The sequence below is a fragment of the Dermacentor albipictus genome, chromosome 5 (assembly GCF_038994185.2).
Source record: "Dermacentor albipictus isolate Rhodes 1998 colony chromosome 5, USDA_Dalb.pri_finalv2, whole genome shotgun sequence".
Lineage (NCBI taxonomy): Eukaryota > Metazoa > Arthropoda > Arachnida > Ixodida > Ixodidae > Dermacentor > Dermacentor albipictus.
This window is the reverse complement of record NC_091825.1, coordinates 32,715,797-32,743,171: the sequence shown is the minus strand read 5'-3', so window position 1 is coordinate 32,743,171 and position 27,375 is coordinate 32,715,797. Positions and strand designations below refer to the sequence as shown.

The following is a 27,375-nucleotide window of genomic DNA, read 5'->3' as shown; positions in this document are numbered from 1 at the left end:
GCTGCTGCACTGCCGTCGGAACGGGACTGCTCCGTGAAAACGCGAGACGAGACGCCCGCCTGCATGCATGCATGCTGAACGCCGAGTGCGCGCACCCCGAGACACGCAAAGCGCGGTGCCGGGGGCGGAATCGAGCACCTTGCAGTTTCCCGTAAAAATGATTGCACGGAACTCCGCCGCTGCGACTGTTCCGCCACTTTGGGAATGGTGTGGCCAGGGGGACGGGGAGAGGCAAACCAGGTACACTTCCCCGCCACGGAAATTTCGATGCTATCACGGGCTATTACAGAGGCCAGGGCACTTGCCTAGAACGCGCCTCTAACGGGAAACGCAGTTGCCAGAGGCGACCGACAGAAGACATCTCGTGAACGTACGTAGCCGCGCACATCTCACATCCAGTCGGTTTCGCACCAAGCGTTACAGTTGGATATCGCTAGGGCAATCCGGAGCTTCGCGTGCCGCTCACCTCATGGCCACGTTGCTGCCGTCGATGACGATGGGCCTCAGCGGGTCCTCGGCCGCCTGCGACGCGGAGGACGAGAGCGGGTCGGCCCGCGGGGCGGCGTCACCGGACTGCTCCCGCGCGCCCAGCCGCACCAGCTCGGCCAGCAGCTCGTTCTGGCCCGGCTGGGGGCCTAGCCGCCGCAGGGCCTGCTGAACCTGCAAGGCGGAGCGAGAGAGGTGCTGGGGCCCTCGACGCGCTTTCGGCACGAGTGGAGGCGCCGCGATGACGACGCACTACGTTCCCGTAATCAGTGCGGCCGCCACGCGTCAGCGCATCCGGAAGAAACGTGGGCAGCACTACTCCAGTTAACTTTTTTTGTTTTGTTCGAGGAACGTCGCCGTGTCTAGCCTTATTGTTAAACGACGAAAGCACTTTCGGAGTGGTGTCGTCACGACAATGTCGATGACGCGAAGTCCGGCACATCCAGACCAAAATTAAGTACCAAGATAAAGGGACACTAAAGGCAAATACTAAGTCAAGCTAAAGTGATATACTAGTGCTCGAGAATATCTAAGGCGTCAATATTATCGCGAACAGTGCCTTAATAATCGAGAAATTAAGATAACTGCCGGACATGGTTAGAGACTCCCCCGGGACATTCAAGCACTTGCCCGATGACGAAAGCACTCCTCAGTTAAATTCTGTCACTAGTACTCAACAACTCGTTGGAAAAAGAGATCCTTATATTTCATTATAAGACGAAACAAAATGGTACTTGTGCAGTTCTATTTCATTTCTAGAAAAACAAAAACTAATTGAAATTGCCCTTGACAACGACGGTCGAAAGGTTTCGTCTTCGCTCTACTCTGCGCCTTCTCGTTTCAGTAGTTTGGTTATCGCGTAGTGCCGCGCTGGCTCGCACAAACTCGCACATCTTCCACGTGATGTCCCGAACGGTCTGCGCCGCTTGACCAAAAAAGCAGCGGCGAATCCACCGCTCTGCCGCCTTGGCTCGGTACCGCCCTCTGTCGGGTGCCGTTTTACTCACCGACGGCAGCAAATCCCCCGCTTGGGTGGCGGGAGATTTGAATTTCGGAAAGGGTATTCGGACCCTTCAGATGCAATTTTCTCGCAAACTAAGACTGTTCTTGGCACGAAACAAGCGTTGCGAGGTTTCTGGATTGGTATTCAAACAGTCCACGCCGACTTACTATTAGCCTTTAGTGTCTGTCCTTTTACAATATTTCACGTTTCCCAACGTTCACACTTGCTGAGTGCTTTTTTTTTTCTTTACGTGCGGGGAAAGTGCGGTCGACTTTCTACGACTCGCACGACATGCGAGTGCCCCTCCGAAGAGTGCTTGACGGTGTCGCTGCTCTTCTTCCGCCGAGGAACGAACTCGCGGCGTGTGTGCACGCAGGGCCGCGCGCGGAGCTCACCTGTGCCTCGGTGTAGCCCAGCTTGACGGCGAACTCGAGCCGGCTGGAGTACTGGGGTCCCGCCGTCACGTACTCGGCGAACTCGGCGCCCAGCGTCTCGGACACGGTCCGGGACACGTCCTCGTGCTGCCGCGTCGACGGCGTCGTCGTGCCGGACGCGGTGTCCGCGGGGTTCTCGGTGTCCGAGTCGTAGCTCGAGTCCTCGGACTCCAGGGTCCGGCGCCGGCGCACGGAGTCCGGCCGGCCCGGCGCCCCCGACGAGGAGTCGACCGAGCCCGAGGACGAGAAGGCCCCGCAGCGCAGCGCCGACACCGCGTCGGCCGCCGACACGGACTCGCACGCCGTCGCCAGCAGCTCCTGCGGCGGGCCCGGAAGAGAGGGTGAGCATGCGCGGCGGCATCGACCAACTATCTGTACAGAGCGACGATCAAAGCAACGCCTATCAAAGAATGGCCCAAGCAGGCTTAAAAGAGGCGCCGTTCTCACCACGGGCGACAGAGCCGAAGAAAGGTGTCCGCTTTAAAAACAACCGGTAGTCGTTTGGCAAGCTTCCATGCACGTAAACATGTATTGCACCTTTTTTTCTGGAGGGCGTAATTTTAGCGCTCAACAATTAATGGTCGAAAAGAACTTGTTCTTGGGCAAGTTAAGTGTCTAGGTTCGCTATTGCGTTATCCTGCGTGGCGCGAACACGAGGAACTGGAAAACATACAAAGCGTACAGTCATTTCTGCGGCCACTTTCCATGTCAAACTGTGTGTTCCCGGAACTTCCTTCTTTAAATGCGCCTTTGAAGCGTCTCTGGAAAGAAAGCACCGGCCCAATGTGACGTATACGCAAGGAAGCGCTTGCCTCGGTGTGACAATTGAAAGTTCCATCTCGTGATGGGGGGAAACACCTCGAGAGCACGCGGCGGAAGCCCACTTGTAGGGCGTGAGAATGTGCAACCGCGCAAAATCGTGCCTGCCGCGTTCGAAGCACGCTCTATCAGTGGGGCTAGATCATTCAACGCATTTGTTGGCGTATATGTACGAACACCACAAGGTGCGCTGACGTACAGAAGGCACGACGACACCTGCGTCCCAGTGGGCCGGCTCCCCCAGATGAAGACAACACTGTACCATATGATAAAAGAGACATAAAAGAGCAACGCTAAATCAGTTGCCAGATTGACAATGAACCGGCCAACAAAGTTATTTAGCCGAGTCGGTACAGCATAACGACCTCATGATGCACTTAACAGACGTGAACAATAGCATGTCTCGTCTCTTCCTTACGTCTGTTCAGCGCAGCGCATACGTTCGTTATGGCAAATAATTCTTCCGAACAACGAGATTTTTATTAATTTGGAAGTTGAAGAAGAAAAGTCGGTGACAGCGTGAGAGAACGACGGTCGGGCACTTCTTTCTTCATTTTCTCTTTTAAGTTGCCGCGAAATGCCAGCACCGGATACGTCACTGTGACGTCATGGAATTTAAGAGTATTTTCTCATCCACCTGAGCGTAGCACGAACCTCCAAAAGAAAATTTAACGCTCTTTCCCCCCCCCCCTCTTACGAAACTTCTCCCGCCTGGCGGATGGGCGCGGAATTGATCTGCCAAAATACTTTCGCTCATTCAGGCCGTTCTGTTACACGAAAAGTCCTCGAAGGGTGCCAGCCCTGTTCACCGTGCTCTTGAGTCGTTTTCGGTTTAATTATAACTCACAATGTTCCACATTGCTGCATTCACGTGCCACGTGTACGCAGAGCCGGCCAAGTATGCCAGGCTAAGCCCGCTTGTAGCAACATCAACAGCATGATCGACACACCTGCACAAACGGCTTTAGCCGTAATTGATGTTTATCGCGCCGCACTTGACCCGGGCTTCATTAAAACTTCTTTCTGGGCGCGTTGGTGCATACTTGAACATAAAAACTGTTTACAGCGCAAACACGTGCAACCACAAAGTATAAGGGACAGCGCTTGTGTCCTGTCCCTTATACTTTGTGGTTGCATGTGTTTGCGCTGTAAACAGTTTTTATGTTCATGACCCGGGCTGCGATGGCCGTGTATCAGTGCTCTCTCTCCTTCGACTCCCCTCCCCCGACCTCCCGTATAAGAGACCGGATGCTTTCTTTCGTCTCTCACCGTCACCACCAACACCGCACGTGCAGTTCGGCCAGCCGCACTGACGTTTGTTGCAACCGCGCTTAGTTCACCGCGCTTTCCAAACTTCTCCGTACTCGTCGAGGCGCTCTGAATTCGTCCGAGCTATTTGGCGGAACAGCAGCAGCCACGCTCAAGTCTAGGATGGTCAGCAAAGAAAGCTTCGCTTTTAAAGGGTGTCTCGTACGAATCGCGACAGGCATACGAGTATATATATAGACCGAGCATTCCCTCAAGTGAGCGGCTATCGACGAGCGAGTCTGAACTGGGTGTTCCCTTTGAGTGTGGATCGCACTGTACTTCTTCCGCGCTCTCTACGTGTGCCCGTGCGTTTCCTGTGTTCACCGACGAACTCGGCCGCCCTTCGGCTCGGGACACCCGGTTCTTTAACCTGCTCCCTGTATGCACGGTACGCAGGATGGTTTCCGCACTTCGCCCCCATCGGAATGCGGCAGCCGCGACGGCAAATCGAGCGCGCGACCTCGGGCTGAACAGCGCAATTTGCCTTAGCCGCTAGGCCACCGCGTCGTTTGAACACATACTAGTACGCGGCGTTCGAACCTCTGCTTGAACATGCCAGTAAACAGGCTGGCAATCCCAATGTGCACAGCTGCAGGCCGCGGAAACACTCGGATTTTTCTCGGAAATCTGGCGGTCCGTCGACTTTAGACGCCGGCAATATACGTTACGGTCTACGACAATAATAAAATGAACCGAAGGCCGACGAGACAACGCTGGAATGTGCGAACGGAACGGATGCAGACTCCGGAAGTCTGGATCCCGCAAGTGACGTCGATAAAAGCTGTCGTAGGATTCGGCAGGGAGCGCGACGGTATCTTTGAACGGAGCACAAGGCTGCTGGCGCAGTCAGCACGGTGCGTAGAAGGACCTGCATCAAAGTTCGGGGCTGTTCCATCCGTCGGGGCGTGCTATCAACCCCACTTTCGTTATGCACGAACGACGCCTTGCACCACAAGCCAGCGAAACTTGGCTGTAATTTTCGCGACGGCAGCACCTATTAAGACCGTGGCCTTGAGCGACACGACGACCTCGACTACAGAGCCATATATAATCGTGAGACCCATCTAATACGCTTTTCACGGGACTGAGGAAACGGAATGCGTGCTCCAGGAAACGCATTACGCGGACTCGCCATTAGCGTCACCTGGCTTCGGCAACGTTATAGCTGGGAAAACGTATCAGCGAAAAACGCACACTAGCGAGTTTCTATCGAATATGATGTGACGCATAGTGTGTTGAAAGCCCTACACACAACGACGCGGTCGAGGAAGTGATAAAGAAGGCCCTGTGTTTATAGCGACCGAGGAAGGGAGAAAAGGCATTTCTCGTCCACGTCGCTGTGTAGCTCTCTCGGGAATCGATTAACGCGGTATAACGCAGCGTGGTACGGCAGTTGTCCGAACTCTCAGCGAGGCTTTGCCTTCAGTATCGCAAAGGGGTTCATGTTTCGCATCCTAGTGCTCTGCCTCGAAGACACGCACGAAATTACACGGAGCTGGGAAGAAAAACGAGAATAACAATTGGCGTGCACGGGGAAGGAAAGAAATGGGATAGCACTGGCGGAAGCTGCGACAATATACAGGACGGCGTCAGAAAAAACTCTCCGAAGGACACGGGAAGCAATCAACCGCAAGCGGCTATCCATGTGAAAGGGCGACCGTGCATATCGGCGGAACAGGGTGACCCATGTAGTCGAAAATATATTACACGCAGGGGAGGGTGCAATGGCCACCCCTCCGTTTGTCAGGTCATCCTGCGTGCGCCAAAGAAAAGGTGCACCTCTCGCTGACCAGATCGTCGTGGCTTTCTCGGCCCGGCTCTCACAGCGCGTGTCGCTTTTTGCGGTTCAACCGGTTAGTTTGACGCGGGAGAGCCACGGCGATGGAGAAGGCACCTGGTTTCCCCGTGTGCAAGAGGCTGCGAGGCCATGGGTTCGACTACCGACCGCATTCCAAGAGGCCGGAAGGAAGCGAACGCCAAGGTAACAGAATAATAATAAAAAAAGGAAATTTGGAGAACGCTCCAGCTTGGCCTTTAAGAGTGGAACGCGATAGCTTTCAAAGACGCTTGACTGCTTCTCATGCTTCGCGGCAACTGCGGCTTATGTAACCGTAATGTTTAGCGGGAAACGCTGGCGCCAAACGCTATTCACGAAGGCCAGCTTCGTGTATATATAGCGCGCCGCTCCTACTAAGCCAGACCTCAAACGGCAGCTGGAAAAGGGGTTTCAGTTTGGGCGCAACAGAATTATGTTTTCTCGTATATTCAAATTACAATGCGGCGCCATCATCTCTGGACGTTGTGTGTAAGTATAGTTCTTCACGAATTTTCTTATACCTTTTATTCTGAGAAATTCCATCAGTTGAGTAACGCCTATGCGCCACGCGGAGGGCGGGCCTGCGTGGATCGGGACGATTTTCGAGCGCAGCTCTACGTTCCCGCAGCGAGCGAACGCGGAGCGGGAGATGAAAGGCGCGAGCCGCGAACGGCGCAGACCAATGAAAGCGGCCCCTTCAATCACGTGCTCGAGGGAAACTGCTGACCCGCCCGAACGCTCGATGCGTACTCGTATCTGGTCTCAGCCGGACCGCTCGTTTCGCACTATCGTCAGCTCGCGCTTGTTTGGCTTGCTTGGTTTGGTCTGATTCGCCCTTGGTTCCGTTGTCATGGTTTGCGATTGTTTTGTAATCTGACCGTATGCGCGATGCGAATTGTGCAGTACTTTCTGGAGGCCACGCGGCACCAGCAATTACACATGAACCTTCCACGAGTCACGTATAAAAGCCGACCGCAGATCGGATTTTCGACGAGCGCCGACTCTGCTACACGTATCTCTCAAATTCTTTGCCTCAATATATCACCAAATGAAGGCACGTATGGAGCTGCGCTCAACTTACGCATTAGGAAGTATCGTAATCGTCGATGAATCTTTTTCTAGCGATATAGCACCGCAGGCGAGGTTCACTTGCCGCGGTAGCTCTGTGGCTATGATGTTGCGCTCCTGAGAACGTGGTTGCCGGGTCGACACCGGCAGCCGCATTTCGACGGGACGAAATGTAAAAAAAAAAGGAACAAACGGTCGTGTACCCATCGAGCTTGGGTGTGCATTCAAGAACCCCAGGTCGTCAAGGTGATTCATCACAATCAGATCGTGGTTTTGGCATCTAACACTTCATTTTTTTTTTTTAATGCGAGGCCTAGGTAGTCTTTCTGAGCTAAATTTACAGACCATGCAGAACTTGAATGCGTTGTGCCTATAATACAAATAAAGGGTTTTCTCCTCCATCCTTTCTTTATCCATGATTCCAGTATGTTCACCGCTATCGCATCGCGTTTGTCGATTCGCTAGCCTGGAGAGAAGATCATCGCGACACCACCCGGCAGGCATGTGTACCAGCCATGGTTCCGGCCGCTCTGGTTCTATGAATGAATGCGGGCGCCACGGCGAGGGACGTCGTCTCCAGTCACGTCATCCTTCCAATCCTACCTTCTGAAACCCTTTTGCTCTAGGATCAATACAGTCAAGAGTGGAAGTCGCAACCGCACTTGTAAAGGACAAATAAATAAATCTGTTTCCTCGCCTTGCCGTTTTTCGACAGCGCACTTTCGTGGGGCTCCAGCATAGGTCACGCGCAGCAGACACGCGAGTGGACGTAGTCCCATTCGGCTTGGCAATAATTTCCGCCGCTCGCATTCGCCAACCCGCAAGAACACTATCGGCGCCCCACCTCCTTGACAGTGCTCGTCCAGCCTCCTCCTACAGAAGTGAAGGAGCGGCCGACCTGCCGCCCTGTACACGCAGGATCCGCACGCAAATTCTCGCGACCCGCTTGGCGCTCATCCAGAGGCTCGCCGCTCTCCTGCAAGGAAACATCCCAACCACGCGCTGCCCACTGCCTCCTCCTCCTCCTCCTTGTGCGCGTTTTGCAATGGAGACGGTTGCAGGATGGCATGAGCGGTGGATGGCATGAGCGGCCCAGCATCCTCGAGGCGCCACGAACTGCGGCGAACGCCAAGAACGGGAGGGCGGACGCACGACTTTCACGGTGCCCGCGGGCCAGCCACCCGTCTTCGCTCGGGGAAATCATTGGCAGGGCCCGCCGTGAGCTGCCCTCTCCTCCCCTAGCGTGCTCGCCCCACTCTCTCTCTCTGTCTCATCTCGACGAGCCCGATGTACATATTCCCTGCCGCCTCTCGGTCCGCGAAATCCACAGAGAGAAAGTTCCGTAGAGCGAAAGAAAGGATAAAAAAAAAATAAACAAAGGAAGCGAAACAGAAGCACGCACGTGCAATCATGCGCGCTACGTCACGCAGCACGCGCCCCATTGTAAGGAAAAATAAAGCGCAAACAAACGGGGCACGCACGAAACGCAGGAGTAAACAACAACCGCGGAACGGTAGTAGGAGGGAGAGGGGGCACAGAAGGGGGTGGGGGGGGGGGGGGCTGCCACCCTACCGATGAAGCGCCGGCGGCCGGCCAGCAAGGGCGAGGAGCCGGGTTAGGAATTCCATCTTCTCCCCCTGCGTGGCCGAGATGGGCCGCTCGTGCTCGGAGAGGGTAGGGCTGCTGCCCCATCCTCCGCGCCGCATCATCATCGGGGAAGCACGCACGCGGCCGGGGAGAGAAACGAGTTTTCCGCGGGACGGGCGAACTTCCTCCGTGCCCAGTCGCGGGAACAACGCACGCGCGCCGGACGATGCTCGGCTCGGGTGCGGCCTGCCTGGCTGGGGTGGGCCACGAAGGAGGCCAGAGAGAGAGAAACAACTTTATTTTGCCACTGCAGGGTAGGAAGTTAGGGCAGGTAGGCCTAGTGTGGCTCCCAGGTGGGGGCGACGTCTTGGGCCCACGAAACGAGTGCGAGTTGCGTTTTCTTGTCTTGCCTTGTCAGCAGCTGGTTCCAACCCTCTTCGGAGGGAACTGGCAGTAATGATCGTGGGGGAGGGTTACCCTCGCATCCCCAGAGAATGTGTGCCCGAGTGGCGAACACTCCATGGTCGCACTTAGTGCAGACGGGGTCATAATCCCCTCCAGTGATTAAATAAAGTCTAGAATGACTGAGTATTGAATCGGTCTGCAGTCTGCGAAGCATGGTGGCTTGCGCTCGTTCGAGGTCGGGGTGGGGAGGCGGGTACACGCGTCTCGTCTCCTTATAGAAGTTTGTAATTTCAGCGTAGGATTTGGGGGCCTCTGCGAGCGCATCTGGGTTCGAGGGGCCGGCCGCCCGGTTAGTTAGGCCTCGGGCTAAACGGTCGACCCCTTCGTTCCCAGAGTTCCCCGCGTGAGCAGGTACCCACACTAAGCTTATAGTTCTGTCGAGAGTGCAACCGCGGAGGATGTGTGCGGCGGGGAGACAGAGTGAGTTTTTTGAGAAATTTTGGATGGCTTGTTTAGAGTCACTGAGAACCGTGCTTGTGCGGGGATCCGCGATGGCTAGCGCGATCGCAACCTCTTCGGCAGCGGTGGAGGAGTGTGTGCGCACTGTAGCGGCACTGATGAGAGTGGTGGTTGGCGTCGCTACGCAGGCTACGTATGTGTTACAGTCGCATTTCGCCGCGTCCACGTACATGGCATGTTCGTCGGCGGAGTAGGTGACGTCTAAGGCTTGTGCCTTCAGTTGGCGGCGCCTATCGTGACGGCCGGGTAGCATGTTCTTGGCCATGGGTCTGATGACTAGCCGACTGAAGACTCCAGTCGGGAGGGGAGCAGTGGGGTGGATGTCACCTGTAGGGTTGATATTAAGACGATTAAGAATGTAACGACCGTGTTCGGCGCGAGAAAGACGGTGTACCTGTGCAGTCTTGTGTGCCTCTATCAGCTCTGTGAGGGTGTTGTATACTCCAAGCTGAAGGAGACGCTGTGTGCTGGCGGACTGGGGCAGTCCCATTGCCGCCTTGTACGCCGAGCGGATGATGCTATTTACTGCCTCTTCGTCTTTGCGGCGGAGGTGGTAATAAAGGTATGTGTAGACAATCCTACTAATGAGGTAGGCTTGTGTGAGGCGGCAGAGGTCGGTCTCCCGCATTCCCCTGCGGCGAGTGGCAATGCGGCGGATTAGGCCGTTGATTTGGTGGGCTGTGGCGAAGGAGGCCAGCCTGCCTCCGTCGACAACACTGCCGCCGCGGTGGGCTCCCGCGGCCGTGCGACGCGTTCGATTGCCGTCCTCTAACGTACGAAATGTCACACGATTTCGAAAGCCCGAGCTGGCTCCTGCACGCGAGAACAGAATCTGGAGAAGAGCCGGCACTGTGTGAGGATGCGCGACGGGGCCAACGGGACCCGTAAATGGGGAAGTCCGCGACCGCGCTACTTTGGGAAACTTCCGCCTGCCAGAAGCGAAGGGATTTCAAGGCTAACGATAACACCAGTGGCACGGCAAGAAAGGGTTAGATCATCAGAGGAGAGGGAGCGAGAGCCAACACGGGCACGGGATTGTCGCGGGCCTAGGTAACCTTGCGGGACAAAGCAGACGTATGGCAGAATGCAAGATTATAACGTGGTGACACCCAAAGTAGCTCACACAGGCTAGGTAATCGTGACGGTGGAATGTAACAAGTCTCGTGTGTCGAGATACTCTGGACCGATCGGAGCTGTGTTAGTTAATTGTGCTGGGGTTCTGCTGCACTTGAATCTAAGTACGAGGCCGTTTTAGCATTTGGCCCCAATCGAAATTCGGCGGCAGAGATCAAACCTCCGACCTCAGCAGGGCACCGTCACCAGCCATTCGGGACGCCTAACTGAACACGGCGTTCGTGCAGAGAAGCCCGCGGGGTCACAGTTCATCCATCACTGTCGTGGCCTCTGTGGTGGCCGCACTGTCGCCTCGGAAGCCCGATCGAGAGCCGAGCAGACGGCAACGTGGAGCTCCCGCTCCGCTCGGTGTTTTGGGCTAGGCTAGGTTGGGCTACGTTTTTCCGCATCTATTCAAAATGTTAATAGCGCGGCTTGGGACAAGGAAGTGTGAACCGAAGAGCGGGCGAGCGCTCGTCTGCCCTCCGGTTTACGTCCCGAATCGCGCCGCCACATTTGCAACCGGGTTCCCGCTGAGTGGCGAGCAAAGGAAATAACGCGGCGATGTGAACTTATTCGAATCCGCAACGCATGTTCACCGCGAAATATCGCGTTCAACGAAGAACAACCACTTTCAAGAAGCATGCCGGGCGACCAGCCACAAACCACGCGGAGTGGATCGCGCGTTCGTGTCGCCGTGCTGCCAGTGGTGGCGGGACTGCGACTCGCGGGGCCACCTTCTCTGCGCACTGTCCCGATAAGATCTCCGATGCGATGGCCAATGCCACGGCCCTATTTTCCCGCGGGAACTGTAGGGCAGCCCGAGTGCGAACGTGTCGCCGAAACGTGACGCCACGTAACACCGCACTCACTTCCGCACATATATATATATTGCTGTCGATCTTTTGTGTGCACACACAGACGCTGTTTGTATCACGGTGATCGCAGCTATAGGTGTGAGCTTGCGAGAAAAGATCATTGATGCAGCCTATCGTTTTTTGCTTCCCAAACTGCATGGCGCTGCGCTGTTGAGACGACATATACAAGGTGCTCGGTTGCCAGGTAGGGAGTGGAGATGCATCGGCGTTGGTCACCGCGAAATGCCTTTACCGCGCGAAGCCAATTCATCGCGCGGCTGCATTGAGGAGGACAATGGCACTGAACGGAGTTAATTCTTCCCAGTGACATCTGGGGCCACCGGTGTAGAGGGGCGCGGACGCGCGATCGTGCGGCTATTTTCGTATTTCGCGCGTTTTCTTTACGACGCCTGAAAAATAATTACGCGAGACATGATACACCGAAAACAACGGAATCTGGCGTCTTAAAACGCAGTTATTACTTTTCTATCAAAAGTCGCACCCTCAATTCAGTAATCTAAAGAGTTCCTTAATCACGTTAATTATCGACAGTTCAATTATTAAAAAGAAAGGTCCTCCCCGTGCGGTACGTCAGCGGTGACAGAACAGCACTTGTTGCGCCTTCGCGTATTCTACGTTTTTATCTTTACGACCTTGGCTAACGTTGGCCGGAACACCCCGTATGTTCAGACAAACTTCTCTGAATGTATGCTGACAGAAGCGCCACGCGCGGACTTTGCGGCGGCACCGTTCAATGACACGGCGTGTCCAGGGAGGAGCCCGGCTGAAGTAGGCGCCTCAGACGTGACGCGTCTGTGCGGGTGTGTCGCTGTGCCGCTGCATTCCTTCATTGCCAATCGCATTACCGTCGGCATTCATCGCGAGATGGGTTCCGCAGCATTTTTTTTCTTTTTTTTTATCTCATTGTACGCCCAACTGCTACGCTCTGAACTGAAGGCAGCATTATCGAAAATAAATAATTTGAAATCCGTGACGGCACGCTCACGTATCGGCGGAGCAATTTGGAGGCGAAATTAAAAACACGACTCCAAATCTGACCTCCATCTTCTTTCCTAAGACTCGATCCGTTACCGCGAAACTAACAAAAAATGGAGCTTTGAGAGAATACTGCATTACTCGATCAGTGCTTCTATTTAGCGTTTCTTCAACTGTGTCGCGGGTTAATTGGCTGCTAACGCACCCTACCTTCCACTATAGAGTGATTATACAACGAGCAGCAAAAAGATCTCGCCTGTTCCCACAGCCTGCGGCAAACTCCGCGAGGAAGAATGCCGAGCATGCGCGCTTCTGACCCGACGCCTCTCCCCTGCCCTCCTTTACGCCTGCCGACAAGGTAAAAAAAAAAAATACACTGCCTCGACGACAGCATCAGCCCGGAGTGAATCCGCGTTCTTCAGGTGAACGGGAGGGGGGTTCAGCGGGAACGCCCCTCGAAATTCTCAAGGCCACCCTTTTCTGCACAGCCCAAAGTTCGAGCCGTTCGCAGTCAGACACGCCACACCGCTCGTCTCGGCCGGGAAGCACCCCGCTCAAGCTTGCAATGCGAAAGCCACGGCCGAGAGAGATGCAGGCTTAAAGCACGCGCTGTAATCTGTGAAGCCATTAATTAACACCAAACAACTAGCTGTCTTTGCATTGTTTTTACGCAAACGTGCAATTCAGTGCAATGTTTGCACCGCGAAGGTGCACGGCTTTCGTGTCGTCCACAAAGGTTGTGCACGTGCATCTTGCGCTGGAAGAGAAGCTGTAGCGAGCAAGGAAACGACTGGGGAAAGGACGTGACAAGTGACGTCATTCGGAGGACGCGCATAGGTACGTTTTAGAAGGAGAGTGCCGGCGTGGGCAAACACATGTGCGCACCGATAACGGAGCAGATATAGAAATACACATTGAATTGTCAAAAGTTACGCTTATTCTGAAAAACACGCGACCAATTGAATTTTAGCTCACTCATAAACGCATCTGAATTTGCAGTGGGCCCCCACTGCTAATAGCCGAAACGATCCTCGGTTAATAACCGATCTTTGGAAACGCAATTAATAACCACCCCAATAAAATATGTGACTTTATCGTCAGCTTGATTGTACGCTTGCCACTTCCGCACTGTCATGAGCGAGAGCTTTCACCACTTGAGTACTTTTTTTTTTCCGGCTTGCGTGTATTCAGTCGGGCCGTTGCGCCAGATATGAGCTCCCACCGACTAGCCTAATTCTCCGCAATACCTCGTGAGACGGGCTTTGGAAGAGTTTCCAGAAATGTAAGATCGGTTCTTGCTGCAGAATTAGGAAGTTGGACCTTTCCATTGCAATATTGCATTTTGTTCGCGCGCGCGCGGGTGTGTGTGTGTGTTTTGAATTCACAACCCATAAACTCTAAATGTACCTGCTTTGCAGGAGCAGACGGAAACTCTGCTTCCGACAGTCGGCAGAACTCTCTCTCTCTCTCAAGTGAGACACACGTTTCGTTCGAATCGGTTCGGCGGTTGCCCCGACGAGCACCTCTGCGCTTCAGGTGCATGTGCCCGAATCGGGAGCCGAGCTCCCATCAGACGCGGACTCGGGTCTTCGCCGGGTCGACCCACGGATCGCGGCACAGCCCGTCGTGCACAGTGCGGGTGACTGCAGGACTGTCGGGCGCGCTCTCGGCCTCCCCGCAGTGCACCTGACGTCACAGATGTTCCATGCGCCACTCTCGCCAGAGAGTTACTTACGCCCGCGTCCGTACATAACGACCGGGGTGGCTCCGAACTGGATACAAGGCAACGGCCGGCTGGCGGAAAGAAGAAAAGAAAAACTGGCAGAAAACAAAACAAAAAACACGGTATGTGGAGGAAGAAAAAAAAAAAGAAACTGCGACCTTGCCCATAAACGCCACAGAGATAAGACGCGCGGATCGCGATATAAGCGACGCTACACGTATCCCGCGTCGACAGGTGTGCCGCGTATACCTAGCGCTCGGCCCGCGGTTTCGCGCCGCCTGTCGCACACTGCGCGCGGTTGCTATGGTCCCGCTGCGGTAGTACACAGACGTGCACGCGACCATCTGCGTAGCGACGGACGCACATTTGGACAGAGCTCTTGGTGCACTGGGCGCTGAGTGTGTCCACTCGAGAGAAACGTCGAGTCGGCCTCGTCTCGTTTCTCGTCGTGCCCACCTGGAGTACCGGCGTGCCAACCATGCCGCCGGGCAAGTGACAGCGTGGGACGCATTACGTCGCACTCACGTACCGGCACTGAAGCCTCGGAGCGCAATAGAAGTTTGACCTTTTTCTTTCCTTTTGATAATCAAACTATTACCGCGATATAAACGAATATACAGCTCCCACAGAACACTTTGTCAGTATAAACTGATATAAGGTTTCTCTTGAGTGGTACCGTTCGACGGCAAAAATTCGAGAGAGAGAGAGAGATAAATGCAGGCGACAAGTTAACCGGATAAGATTCTGGTTTGCTACCCTCATCTGCCGATGCCGCCAGCGCATACCCACGATCAAGGTATGCCCATGTAATGAGCATACGTTTGATTGTCCATGGTTTAATTAACATCTCACCGCAATTTCATTCCTTCCTTCCCTCCTTTCTCTCACCGTGATCTTTGTTATCCCCTTTCCCGTTCCCCCGGTGTAGGGCAGCCAACCGGAAGTTATTCTGGTTAACCTCCCTGCCTTCTACTTTTGTCTTTCTCCTCCTCCTCAGACAAACGGGAGGCCTTTAAGTAGGAGGCCCGTAGTGGGAGGCTGCAAATAAATTTTGACCATCTGAGCTTCTTTAGCCCGGTAATGAACAACGTATCATTCTTTCTCGACGCCGAGAGCTCGATATATATACCTCGAAATTGTGATTTAAGCGCAGGAGACAACGCGCGACCTAAGGTAGGGGTTGTGCGATATACGCTAAAGCGAATTTTCATTTCTGGATAGCTCGGCAAACCAACCGCTACGCAATCATGTATGCCAATTAGGCTCTCACTCAAATAAGGTTGCATTTTCTTTCTTTGTGCAAGTCTACGCCCTATGCTGAAGAATAAGAGCGACCAACTTGTTTCTAACTTTCCTGGACGTGCAGCTGTGTTTGGGAAGGCTGACGCACGAGCGTCTCCGCATTCCGTATCTACCAGAATGAGGCCGCGCCGTTGACTTTATTAAAACTTTGCTTTTCAAACGAACGCGCCAACATGGTTTACGAAACCACGTTATTTGCTCCTTTAATTGAACAACTCTGCACACGAACTATTCTACATTCCTAATGCATGCAATAAATATTCTTGTAGCCCTCCATGAAAATAAGCAAATAAATAAGGTGAGGGGGGCGAGAGGACGTCTGCAGCACCTCAAATGCGCAGTAGAACATCGTTCGTGGACACGTGAAAGGGGAAACACTTGCACACTGGTTTACCTAAATCATACAGTTATATCATTTAACTGCAATCGACGACAACCTCGAATATTCCTGGACGCGCGAGATAAGCCGAGTAGTGTTCACCTCTGCGCAGCAGCTGTAACATTCAGGATGCAAAAAAAGATAATAATAACAAAGAGAGAGAATAAAACAGATGTGGCTCGCTCGTTGTTCTAACGCCGAGCTACGTATCTTATCGCGCCGTTATCGTCGTGAGCCGGAAACACCTCGCACAGTGCCCGAAACGGCGGCGAATGAGAAACGACGGCCGACAACACTCGCGGACAGCTTTCCGCGGCAATGAAGGGACGGGAGCGGTGGCTGCTGCACACGTGTTACGGCGCCAAGTAGTCCGTTTGACAGTGCTTTTGGTTGCTCGCAACAGACGCCGAATCGACGCAGCTTCTGAGACGCACGGCTTTGCGTTTCGATAAAGCAAGCCACATTCAGTAGCGTGTTTAATCTTATTTAACCGTTGGTAACGAGGTGTTTATGTTTTCTCTTCCCCTGCCTAAACTAACGTGGATAAAAACACGGGACTCTCTTCAGAAGCGCGCTCAGTGATCCGCGCTTTGCCTCCGTAGCTTTCCTTTCAAAGCCACAGAAAGTGTCCCGCGACTTCTTTTTTTGTTTGTTTGTTTTTAATGGCTGCGCAATTTTCGGGATGGCGCACTTTCTCCTCGCCTCCGGCTGCCGCGCGACTAACGGCGGACGGTGCATTGCCGAGCTGCGCGCATACGAAGCAACCGGACGACGGAGCGAGAGAAAAATGCCGACGAATGCTCGCGTTCAATGGGCAGAAATGACGACAGGGGACGCAAATACAATTCGGCGCAGGCGGGATCCGGACTCGGGCCTGCCTAAACTCTGCGCTCGTAAGCTCGCGTGCGGTTGGCGTTCGACGTCCGCCGCGAGGCGCCGGCGAGAGCAGGGGTAAACATGTCCGCAACAGAGATTAGTAACACGCGATCGGAAGATTGGTAGGGAAACGACAAACAACGGAGGCGTACAAAAACAAAGCTCCCAATGGGGTTTCCGAAAGTTTGGTTATTTGAATTCATTGTGGCTTTTTTTTTCTTTTTCAGCATATGTAGGACATTAGCCAATAAAATAACGAGAGCTCGGTCGCGCAACCCGCCGCCCTGCTCCAAACGGGACGCTCATAACATCCACCCGTGCATCCAGGGCTAATACGCCTACACAAATACCGATGCAAGAAAGTGGGCCACGGCCTAACTGGTAAGGTGCAGCACCCGCAACTGTGGGGGATGTGTGTTCGGTCCCTACCTGCGGCAAGTTAGCCGTAACTTCCCTTTAACCTATTACCCCAACATATTAAATTAAACGCAGCAAATAACTACCCCTTTGTTTTGTTTGGCTTCATTGCCTGTTACTTCGTATGGTTAGGATAAACGAGAAATCGAGCCTCTCCGATCCCCTTGATTCTTAACGCTCTGTACAGCTACACGACCGACGTTTATTCCGCGGGGCCGTGTTCTCAAACGATCTCTGTTCGGGCTTTCGGTCCACGTCGACCGAAGGCTAACGCCAGTGAAACGCGCGCTCGCCACGAGCAGGGGTTTACCTTCCTGTGGCTCTGCGCCCACGAACACCCGCTGCGCTAGCCCAGAGAGGCTAGAGCGTTGCGCTGCTCAAGTCGCGGGTTCGACACCTGTCGCATTTCGATGGACACGGAAGTCAGTCAGTCAAGAACTTTATGGAGGTCCTGAGGGGTCTAAGCCGTTGGACACGGAATAAAGAAAAAAAAAGGGAGGCGCCCGGATACTGAGATTTAAGTGCACGTTGAAGAACCCGGGCCCCCCACTACGGCATGCCTCTTAGTATATCGTGGTTAGGGCACGTAAAATAGCAGTAGTAGTATTTTCTGGTAAAGGAACGACTGGCTGGCTCTTTCTTTATTTCGTCAGAAAAGATTGACTTTTTTTTCCCCCCAGGACAGCAACCCACTGGACACAGCCGCCACCAAATTTAGTAGATCCTGAGAGCTTTGATAACATGCTGTCACGATTTCTTGTGTAGCGTGAAAACGCTTCTCTTCGCGTCATTGTGTCAATATGCTTTCGAGACGATTAGTGTTAGGTCACTTTTGAGGGCTAACTATTCCTTTTTTATTATTTATTTCGCTGTTTATTTCCCCTGCTGCATGGACCTGCCAAAACTACCAGTACTACATACATACATACATACATACATACATACATACATACATACATACATACATACATACATACATACATACATACATACATACATACATACATACATACATACGCACGTACGTACGTACGTACGTACGTACGTACTTACGTAGACCCGCCGCGGTTGCTCAGTGGCTATGGTGCTGGGCTACTGCGCACAAGGTCGCGGGATCGAATCCCAGCCACAGCGGCCGCATTTCGATGGGGGCGAAATTCGAAAACACCCGTGTACTTAGATTTAAGTGCACGTTAAAGAACCCCAAGTGGTCCAAATTTCCGGAGTCCTCCACTACGGCGTGGCTCATAATCAGAAAGTGGTTTTGGCGCGTAAAACCCGATAATTAGTATTCTTATACATGTATGCATGCTCCAGAGATTATTCTACCAGCTGCCGATGTTATCAACGGATCAGACATACAGTAAGAGGCGTCAGCTCATAGACAAAGTTCGCTAAGCCACTACTACAATTTCTGCATGGGGAGGGTAGGGTCTCCATGTTTTTATTTAAATACACATCTATTCTACACGACAAGTTGCGTAAAAAAAGGAACAGGAAACCTTTCGCAGAAGCAACGTGAACATCCATAATCCTTGCTATTTCATCATATGGGGAAATAAGGCTCTTAATATGGAATTTGACACACATGATCAAAATCAGGACTACTGATAGGGCATATGAGAAATATGTTTTTCTTTGTTTTTTTTAACATGGATACGCGTATAGTGGATCTGGATCTTTTGTGATAATAATTTATCCTCAGAACATCGTTGCACTGTATAACCATCTCCGCACATCCACAGTAAACATCACCAACCATCAATTGGTTCGTTCCGCTCTAGCTATAACATTGTACATTAGGGAACTTGTTTCGTACATAGCGTTTTTACGGAATTGTATTAGCTAATATTGCGTTGCAAGACACTAAACTAACACAACACTTCCCTATTTAATGTATACTGTCAGCACGGTATTACTGAATAGCTAATAATAATGATCATTCTTTGACGGATACGCAGCCACAAGAAGCCAACTGCCAATCAAGCCAAGGAAAGCACGAGGAAAACGAACTGTGTCTCAAATTGAAAAGTAGAGTTAATTGGGAATGAATTGTCCGTTGCTTTCTTACGGTAATTAATAAAAAGTGGAGCGCCTACTCTCCCCCGCCACCTCTTCTTCATGGAAATGAAAATAGAGAGAGGCGTAGACACCCTACAATGACGAAGGCAAGTCCTGTTCACATAGTGACACAAATAATAGTAAAGAAATATATTGTGAGAAGAAACAACGTCATAGGTTCGAAAAGTCACACACACGAACATAAAGAGACAAAAGTCGAGGGCAATTCGCACCCCACCCCCTACACATATGCATGCGTATGCAAAGTACACAACGCACGCACACCAGGCCGGGACGCTGTCTGAGACGAGCAAGGTGCACGCGTTTCGCTCGTCGCACAACGAGGGCGTCGACCCCAACTACAGCAGCCTCGACAACTCGATGCAGCCACGACAGGGCTTTATTGGCCGGTTGCCTGCCGCCGAGCCGGCGTACTAGGCGACGCCTGCAACTGAAAGGGTGTCCCCCACTCGTCGCCGTGGCCGAGGGAGGCGCGGGAATAGCACTCCCGGGGCTACATTATCTAGCGCACGTGCACAAGTACTGGAGAAAGTGGGCGGTGACGTTGGCGCATCGCACGCGTTAGTATCCCGGCGTGTACGTATTGTCTTTTCTAGCACTTTCACCTCGACGTTCTATTATTGAGAATATCAAGTAATTATTTTTTATAATTTAAATATAACAAAGAATAGTGAATTTCGCCTAAGCTATCAGTGGAATTCATACGGCTGTTTATACAACTCAGTCGCTTCGGATACGCGGACCATTCTTTTCGGTTTTTGACACGCGTTGTTATCCAAACTACAGGCACGACGAATGCATCCACGGACGAATGACTGCTATAGCGACGACATGCCTTCGTGTCGAACGACGCTTCCAGCTCCCCCCTCCGCCAACGTATGCGCGCAATAATTAACAAATCTGAAAAAAACGTCAGAGAGAGACAGAGATTGGGGAGGCGATCTATAGCGCGGCGATGACGCTCGAAGCGCAAGTCACGCTGACGCAAACTCCAGCTCCGGCTGCAGAGGTCTCGGACCCTCGGCACTGCACGAGCGGGGCTTGTCGCTGACGTCACGCGGCGTCGCTTCGGGTGCGCCGTCGCGTAAGCGTTGCGCTTATCTGTCGCGGAACAGCCCCCCGATGACGCGCTCGTTTCCAAGCGGCCGCGTGGTTGGGTCGCGATGGCTTCGTGCCAGAGGGATCGGCAGCGCTCGTCCCCCCCCCCCCCCCCCCCGGCGCATTCGGCTGCCGGGACGTCCCGGCGCACGCGAGCGCGCCGGCCCACGTGCCGTCGGTCCGAACGTAACGAGAGCGGCGTCGATAAGTGCCGACAAGCTGGGCGCACAGCGCGACTCCCTTTCGTCACGGCCGTCTCCCAAAGGGGGTGGCCCCGGGCGCCCTCGCACGGCATAACGCAACCGCCGTTTTCGTGAACCGTGCAAGTTACCGGTTACAAGTTACTCGACGCGTCGAGCGCGCGTAATTTCTGTGTACAGCGACGTCAGCTGTTGCATCCACGTCGTCCCCCCCCCCCCCTCTTCTCCGTCCGGTTGCCTTGCGCAAACACCTTCGGTGACGTCCAACTCTGACCGTCGCGGGAGGTTACGCTCGCAAGCGTGTTTACAATTAATCCTCGCAGGCAGGATAGTCGAGTCACATATAGATGAGAGTCGGGGGCGGGTGGGGGGGGGGTGAGGGGGGGGGGGGAATGCCTAGAGGTGAAAGTTTCCGCATGCAGCATACTCGGCAGAGCTATAGTGTATATGCTACTAAGACCCTTCAATGAACCCTAAGGAATATTATTAAGCTGTTCTAGCAGAGGCACTTCCGCAGACAGCGAAACGTCCGCTTTTGCCGTAAAAAAGATGAAGATTCGTAAGCCCTCGAAAATGACGCAAGAACAAAATAACCCGCCGTCATTAATTCGTGGCCACGATGTTGAGCTGCTATGCACGAGGTCGCGAGATCAAATCCCGGCCGCGGCGACCGCATTTCCCTGGAGGCGAAATGCGAAAACAGCCCTGTACTTAGATTTAGGTACGCGCTAAAGAACCCCAGGTAGTCCAAATTATTTCCGGAGTCGGCGTGCCTCATAATCGGATCGTGCAACCCCAACAAAATAAGGATGACTACGGCACCCCCCTCACTAGCTTGCCCTATACTCGTGGTAAATATTCGTCGTGGTATGCTCGGGTATAGATAACTGTTCGTTTGTAAAGGACTGCATTGCATCGCGAGAAAATCGAAGACCCGACCTAGCAAGTTTCGAGAAGTTTTTCTGCGTCTCAAATGTCCAGATAAGGAAAGAGAAATAGTACTCGAAAATTCGTGGCGCCACATCGACGTATATACCGACACTATACACGTTCTCCCGCGAAATTCAAGGAATGCAAGCTTGGTCTTCATTTTCTTCACTCATATAATGAAATGCCAGCCGCAGAATTCATGTCAAGCAGCTAATCTGAGACTATTAGATTAAAATAATCTGATTTTTCGTGGTTTTACATGCCAAAACCAAGATATGATTGTGATGGGGCAGGCCGTATCGGGTTGGGCCCCTCCGGGTTAACTCTGACCACCTGAGGTTCTTTAGCGTGCAGCCAATGCACGACACACAGGCATTCTTGCATTTCGCCCCCAACGAAATACAGCCGCCGTGGCCGGGACCCGATCCCTCGACCTATATTGGCCTCGAGCTCCACCACTGGAAAAGCTGGCGCCACCGTCGGCGTGACGTGCTAGGAGGGATCACGTGGACATAGCGGCCGCGTCGGCTGCTTCGGGCGCGCCGAAGCGAGCTGAAAACGAGTTTAAATTCCCTCGTACGCTGCGGTCCTCATTTAGTGGCGAAATTTTCCCGCTTCGAGTGTCTCCTTCACAACGCTTCAAAGCACTACAATAGGTAGTGGCTGCCTTTGAAGGCGCGCAACATGGTAGGCTACTGCTCGGTGCAGCAGTGCCGTACGTACGCAGCGGAGCCCGGTGTCAGCCTTATTCACACGTAGCCGCAGGACAAGAAGCTGCGTGAAGCTTGGCTCGCGAAACATAAAACCGGCAATCAGTCATCGGCTACAACGCGGGTATGCAGCAAGCACAGACGCGAGGAAGATTTTTGCTACGGCGCCCGGTCTGCGATGTTCTGAAAACGCGCACTGAGACGCTCGCCCGAGTCCGCTGACGGTTTGGTAACACATGACTTGGTAACTAATAACATGACGGTTTGGTCTCTGAACTTGTCGATGCTATAGATACTGGCAAGTTCAGTGGAGTGGAAAGGCAGCGGTAAGAAGCACATTTGAAGAAAGCATGGCATGCATGGTCATGTTTGTGTTATGAATTAATGCACTGGATTACAAAAAAGGTGCAGCGGGAAATTGCGCGCTGAGAACACCAATAAACATACAGTGCGATGCCACTCGAGGAATGATGTTGAAAGGTCAAAGAATTTAGAAGAAAGAAAGATTGAATCGTCGCGACGGCACATTACAGTCCCCGTAGGCGTCGAAGTCTCTACAATGAAATTATTTTTGAACAGCTCTGATAGCGCCCCCGCAACAATAGTTGCTTGTATACTGTCAAATGCTCATATTCTGCGGCCTAAAGCTCATGGCACGGTGAGAAAACGCGCGCGCGGAGAAATCGAAACAGTGCGCGGACAAGCATGCAGACGCGCAGTCGGTCGCTGCGAATCTGCGCGATCGCTGCATTGAGGCTTCGTTCTATTACGCTCCATTTAGTTATACAAACACTATAAGAACATATTTCACATATTTTGCTCTCGGCGTTTACCTACCTACGCAAGAAGCCGGTTCGGGAGACTCCATCGCGGCAACCGCGCGCAGTGGCGTTCACTGTACATATTCGGTAAAGAGATAGCGTCTGTAAACGATTGTGTGTTTTCAGTTTGCCCAAGATTATTATTTAAACACTAAGAAACTTCTCTCGTTTCGAAAGTACTTACAAAAATGTCTGGGAGAGCTCGCGCGTGATGTTTTCAGTGACCGCTGACAGCAAAACCTATGAGGAGCGCGCCACGTGATCCCTCATACTACGCCAGCGAGGCGCTTCCGATAGATGGCGACTCCGTAACTCCTCGCCGCCAATACCGTGTGTCCCGGCTAACGTTAGCCACGCTGTTTAACGAAAAAAGAAAAAAGAAAGAAAGAAGGACAGAAAAAACGCGGTGCAAGATACAATTGTAAGACCTGTATACGACGTTCTGTCGGCAGACCTGTGACGACCGAGCACTGTAAATTTCACAACTGTGCCTTGCACCGTGCTTGTTAAATCTTTCTTGGTTTTCTTTTTTTTCGTTGAAGAGCATGGCTATAGCTTTAGCCGGAACACGTACACGGTACATGTCAGATTAGATGCATAAAACGAAGCAGAAAGCTCTTCAAAGCCAGAAGGACGAAGTCGAGACAAGCCCGTGTACTATATGATATAGCCATCATTCCCGTGCTGGATGATGACGCACTGTACCGGAGGGATGCACACAGTTTTCGTTCGCCCTAGTAATATTACATGACACATTCGACTGGTCGTTTCCCGGCGCACCTCTGACGTTTCAAAAGGTCGTTTAACTACGCAACTGTACGGTTTACCGTGACACAAAGCACGCTCCTATATCGCTAACAAGTGCGGAATACTGCTGCTAAAGTGGTTTGTCTCCGTAATTGAGCTTCAGTGTCGTTTCACGCGACCCTCAGAAGAGCGCTTTTAAAGCGCTCTCAAGAAGACCAGTGGAATGAGCCATTAGTAACTCTATGCCCACGACTAGTTAATACTACGTCGGTAAACAAGAATTACGCCCTACTGTCTAAAGTTCTTAAAAAAAAAAAAACTCAGCCTGGCGTGTTCTGAGAACTTTTTCTCAAGAGAAACTGCCCAGGCACGATGAATTCTAGATGTTGATTAAGCATAGCTATAAGGTCCAGTTTTCTTTATTATTTTTTTTAATCGAGCCAGCCGGACGGGAGAAACATTTGGTCTGTTCGGCGCCAAAGGAGCTGCTGCGACGTGCACGTCTGACTGCGTGCGAGTGCATGCGACAACCGCCTCCGCGTTCGCTGCTTCTGGCTACTGGGGCTTTGTGGTCTTCGCTGCCTCGGGGGCAAGTTGCTACGGCATTCTGCTGCTCGCCACGAGGTCGCGGGTTCGATTTCTGGCCGCGGTGGCCGCAGTGCGATGAGTGAGGCGGAAATTATTTTAAAGGATCCCGCGCACGCGGAGCTATAGGGCTTGCGCTAAAGAACCTCGGATAGCCGAAAAATTGATCCGAGACTTTCTAGTACGCGACGCGCCTCACAGCTCGAGCGTTGCTTTTTTGGACGATCGATGCACCTTAGGAGAAAGCTTTAGCTCGGGGACAACTCGCCTGTTAGGACGCATATGTAAAACGCAGCAATGATTTTTATGGGGCAACTTCTGGACCGACTGGAACTATATTCGTTGCAGTAGAGAGAGAAAGTTAAATTCTAGTGGCTGTACGAATTGGAATGTTGATTTAAGGCCGGAAATCTTTTAGAATGTTTATTTCTTTTAATTGGGAAGTTAAAAAACAAAAACAACGAATGCCCGAGGTCCACAAATTTGCGCCTCTGCATAAAAAAAATGAAATCGCAGTTCACTAACCTAGCATCGTTAGAGCATCTGAAGTGAACAAATTTGCTACATTCATATATATGTTACCTCTATTTGTTACACCGCTTGCAAGGGTGTTGCAAAAGTCCCTATTGGCACATTAGTGGTGCACTTGAGAGGCATATACAATATACATAAATTTTGTACGCCTTAGGCGTACTATTACATTCAGTTTGCAAAATTGTGACGCCATTTTTTTCATCCCCGACTTACGGAGTTGTAAATTTCATAGTTTCGTTTTCTGAAAATTTGAAATGTTCAACAATATCTACGAAGATATTGCCGACCTGAATGAAAAAAAGAAGTCCGCTTCTGACAGGCACTATATGTATTTTAACTATTTCTTTCGCGAACGCAATTAGTCTCACCCTAATCGGTAAAAGACTTTTTTTCCTGTCCCGCGCATCAGACAGCCCTCCTAGCTAAAGCTTCGTCTTACCTTGAGACTGTTGTGCCATCACCACAAGCCCGGATTCCGAATCTGCAAGATGCAGAATCTATCCTGCGAGCGCCCTAATTCTCCCTTCACAAGTCAAGATGCTGAGCCGTCAGGCAGCGGTGTCCTGCGGGAGAAGCCTCGGCGAGCAGCATGTTTGGACGTGTCAGCGAGTACCAGACAGCCCGGCGCCGCACCTCCTCTTGCATGGAGGTCACCACGCGCGCGAACTTTGAACCGGGTGGCCAGCGCGGTCGCTGGTTGGACCCCTCGGACGACCGTCGTGTGCTGACTTTGTATTGGGCCGTTTGAGTGACAATGGTTCTCGGGGATTATAAAGCGGCGAGGAGGCCGCCTCGAAAACAGGATCCGCCGACCCACCGGGAGACAGTGTCGCTCCCGACTGGGGTGAGATGTGTCACGCGTTTTCGCCAGACGTCGCCGTGCGGGAACAGTCGCGTTTGTGTGAGCTCTCGGCCCCAGTGCCGATCCGATCTTGTCCTGTACAATGACCTGTATATAATGTATAAAATCCCTTTCGTTATTCTCATCGACGCCTGGCTCGGAGTCTTCGCTACCAACGCTCTGTCACGAAACGGGTGACGAGCGCTACGGGACCACAAAGTCCGTAACAGTGGCGGCACCGGTTGGAAGTCGTAACAGTGGATGGCAGCTACGGGATTGACCGGCATCAGCTACCTCGGCGCGGTGAGTGCCTGAAGTTTACCTCAAACACCAGACTTTCTCTGACACAGGTTATAGTAGCTCAGGGATTGATTTGGTGTTGCATTGTGATAACCTTGTGTGTTTCAAGCCTAGTAAGAGTGTTTTGAAAACCAGGGGATGCTGAGGGGGTAGACAGGGCAGTGTGTGAAATACTTACATATGTCTTACTAGTAGTGTTATAGTAGCGTACGGCAGGTATATTAAAAAAGGGTAAACAGCAGGAGGACAGTGTGAACGATGGAGAAGTACAAGGTGAAGGAACTTCTCGAAATTTGTGAGGAGTTGGGCATTGAGTTGGGCTCAACCAAAAGAAAGAATGCGATCCTTGAGGTCATGAGGACCGGGGACGTAACGGCTGAGGAAGCCGCAGAGGCCTGGGCGGATATCAAGGAACGTCGGGAAAGGGAGGAAAGGGATAAGGAACGTTGCGAGCAGGAAAGGAGAGAACAGGAACGTCGCGAAGAGGAAAAGGAGGAAAGGAGAGAGAGGGAGCGACGTGAGCACGAGCTTAAGATGAAAGAGTTGGAGATCCGAAATAACTCGCCGGCGCCTAATCTAACTTCTAACGGTCCAAGAATACGCGATCAACTTCCACCCTTTGTCGTCGGAGAGGATATGGCCAAATACCTCGTGAAATTTGAGCACGTGTGCGAACGGAATAGCATTGAGCGATCCCTTTGGGCACAGAATCTGTTAGCGTTGCTTCCTGGGGAGGCATCAGACGTAATAACTTGCTTATCGAAAGAGGCGTTTGAGAGCTACAGTGATGTGAAGGAAGCGCTACTGCGGAAGTACAAATTGTCGCCCGAAGCTTTCCGGCAGAGGTTCCGGTATGCAAAAAAGGGCAAGGAGTCGAATGTTGACTTCGCGTTTCGTCTAAAAGCCGACTTGGTGGAATGGCTGAAGGGCGAAGAGGTTTACGACGACCGCGACAAAATTGTCGAATGCATCGCGTTGGAGCAGTTCTACCGTTGCATTGATGAGGATGTCCGGCTCTGGCTGCAAGATAGGCTAAAGGATGTTAAGCTAAACAAGGCAGCAGAGTTAGCGGAAGAGTATTACACACGCCGCAGCTTGCACAGCAACGCAGTGCGCGTAGAAAAAGCTGATAGGAGAGATTGGTTTTCCGGGAAGCCCGACGAACGGAAGCAAATCACGCGTCGCGAGTTTCGGGACGACGAATCCCTTACCAAAGAAACTGTAAGGGAAGGACAGAATGCATCTCAGAATGATGACGATGGTCCGAAACAGCGAAACGAAATGACGCGTTCTTTTGAAAAACGGAAACCGTTAACCTGCTACAATTGCAAAAAGCAAGGGCACATCGCTGCAAGCTGCCCAGAGAGAATTGCTTTTGCAACGATACAGGAAACTCACAAAAACATACGTCTATTGGAG

At 52.3% G+C, this 27,375-nt stretch overlaps 1 protein-coding gene across 3 annotated transcripts in view; it reads right to left on the bottom strand.

Annotated features, from left to right (window-relative positions):
• LOC135908078 (probable ribonuclease ZC3H12D) overlaps nucleotides 1–27,375 on the bottom strand; it is a 151,171-nt gene that overhangs the window by 47,797 nt on the left and 75,999 nt on the right. For 2 of the 3 annotated variants that reach the window (XM_065439818.1, XM_065439820.1), the window contains exons 2-3: nucleotides 1,885–2,241; nucleotides 467–660 (exon numbers count right to left, since the gene is read on the bottom strand). In XM_065439818.1, the coding sequence (XP_065295890.1) occupies nucleotides 467–660; nucleotides 1,885–2,241 (551 nt within the window). Of the gene's footprint in view, nucleotides 1–466; nucleotides 661–1,884; nucleotides 2,242–2,605; nucleotides 2,845–27,375 lie in introns of those variants that run through there. The other variant, XM_065439819.1, reaches the window with a different exon arrangement.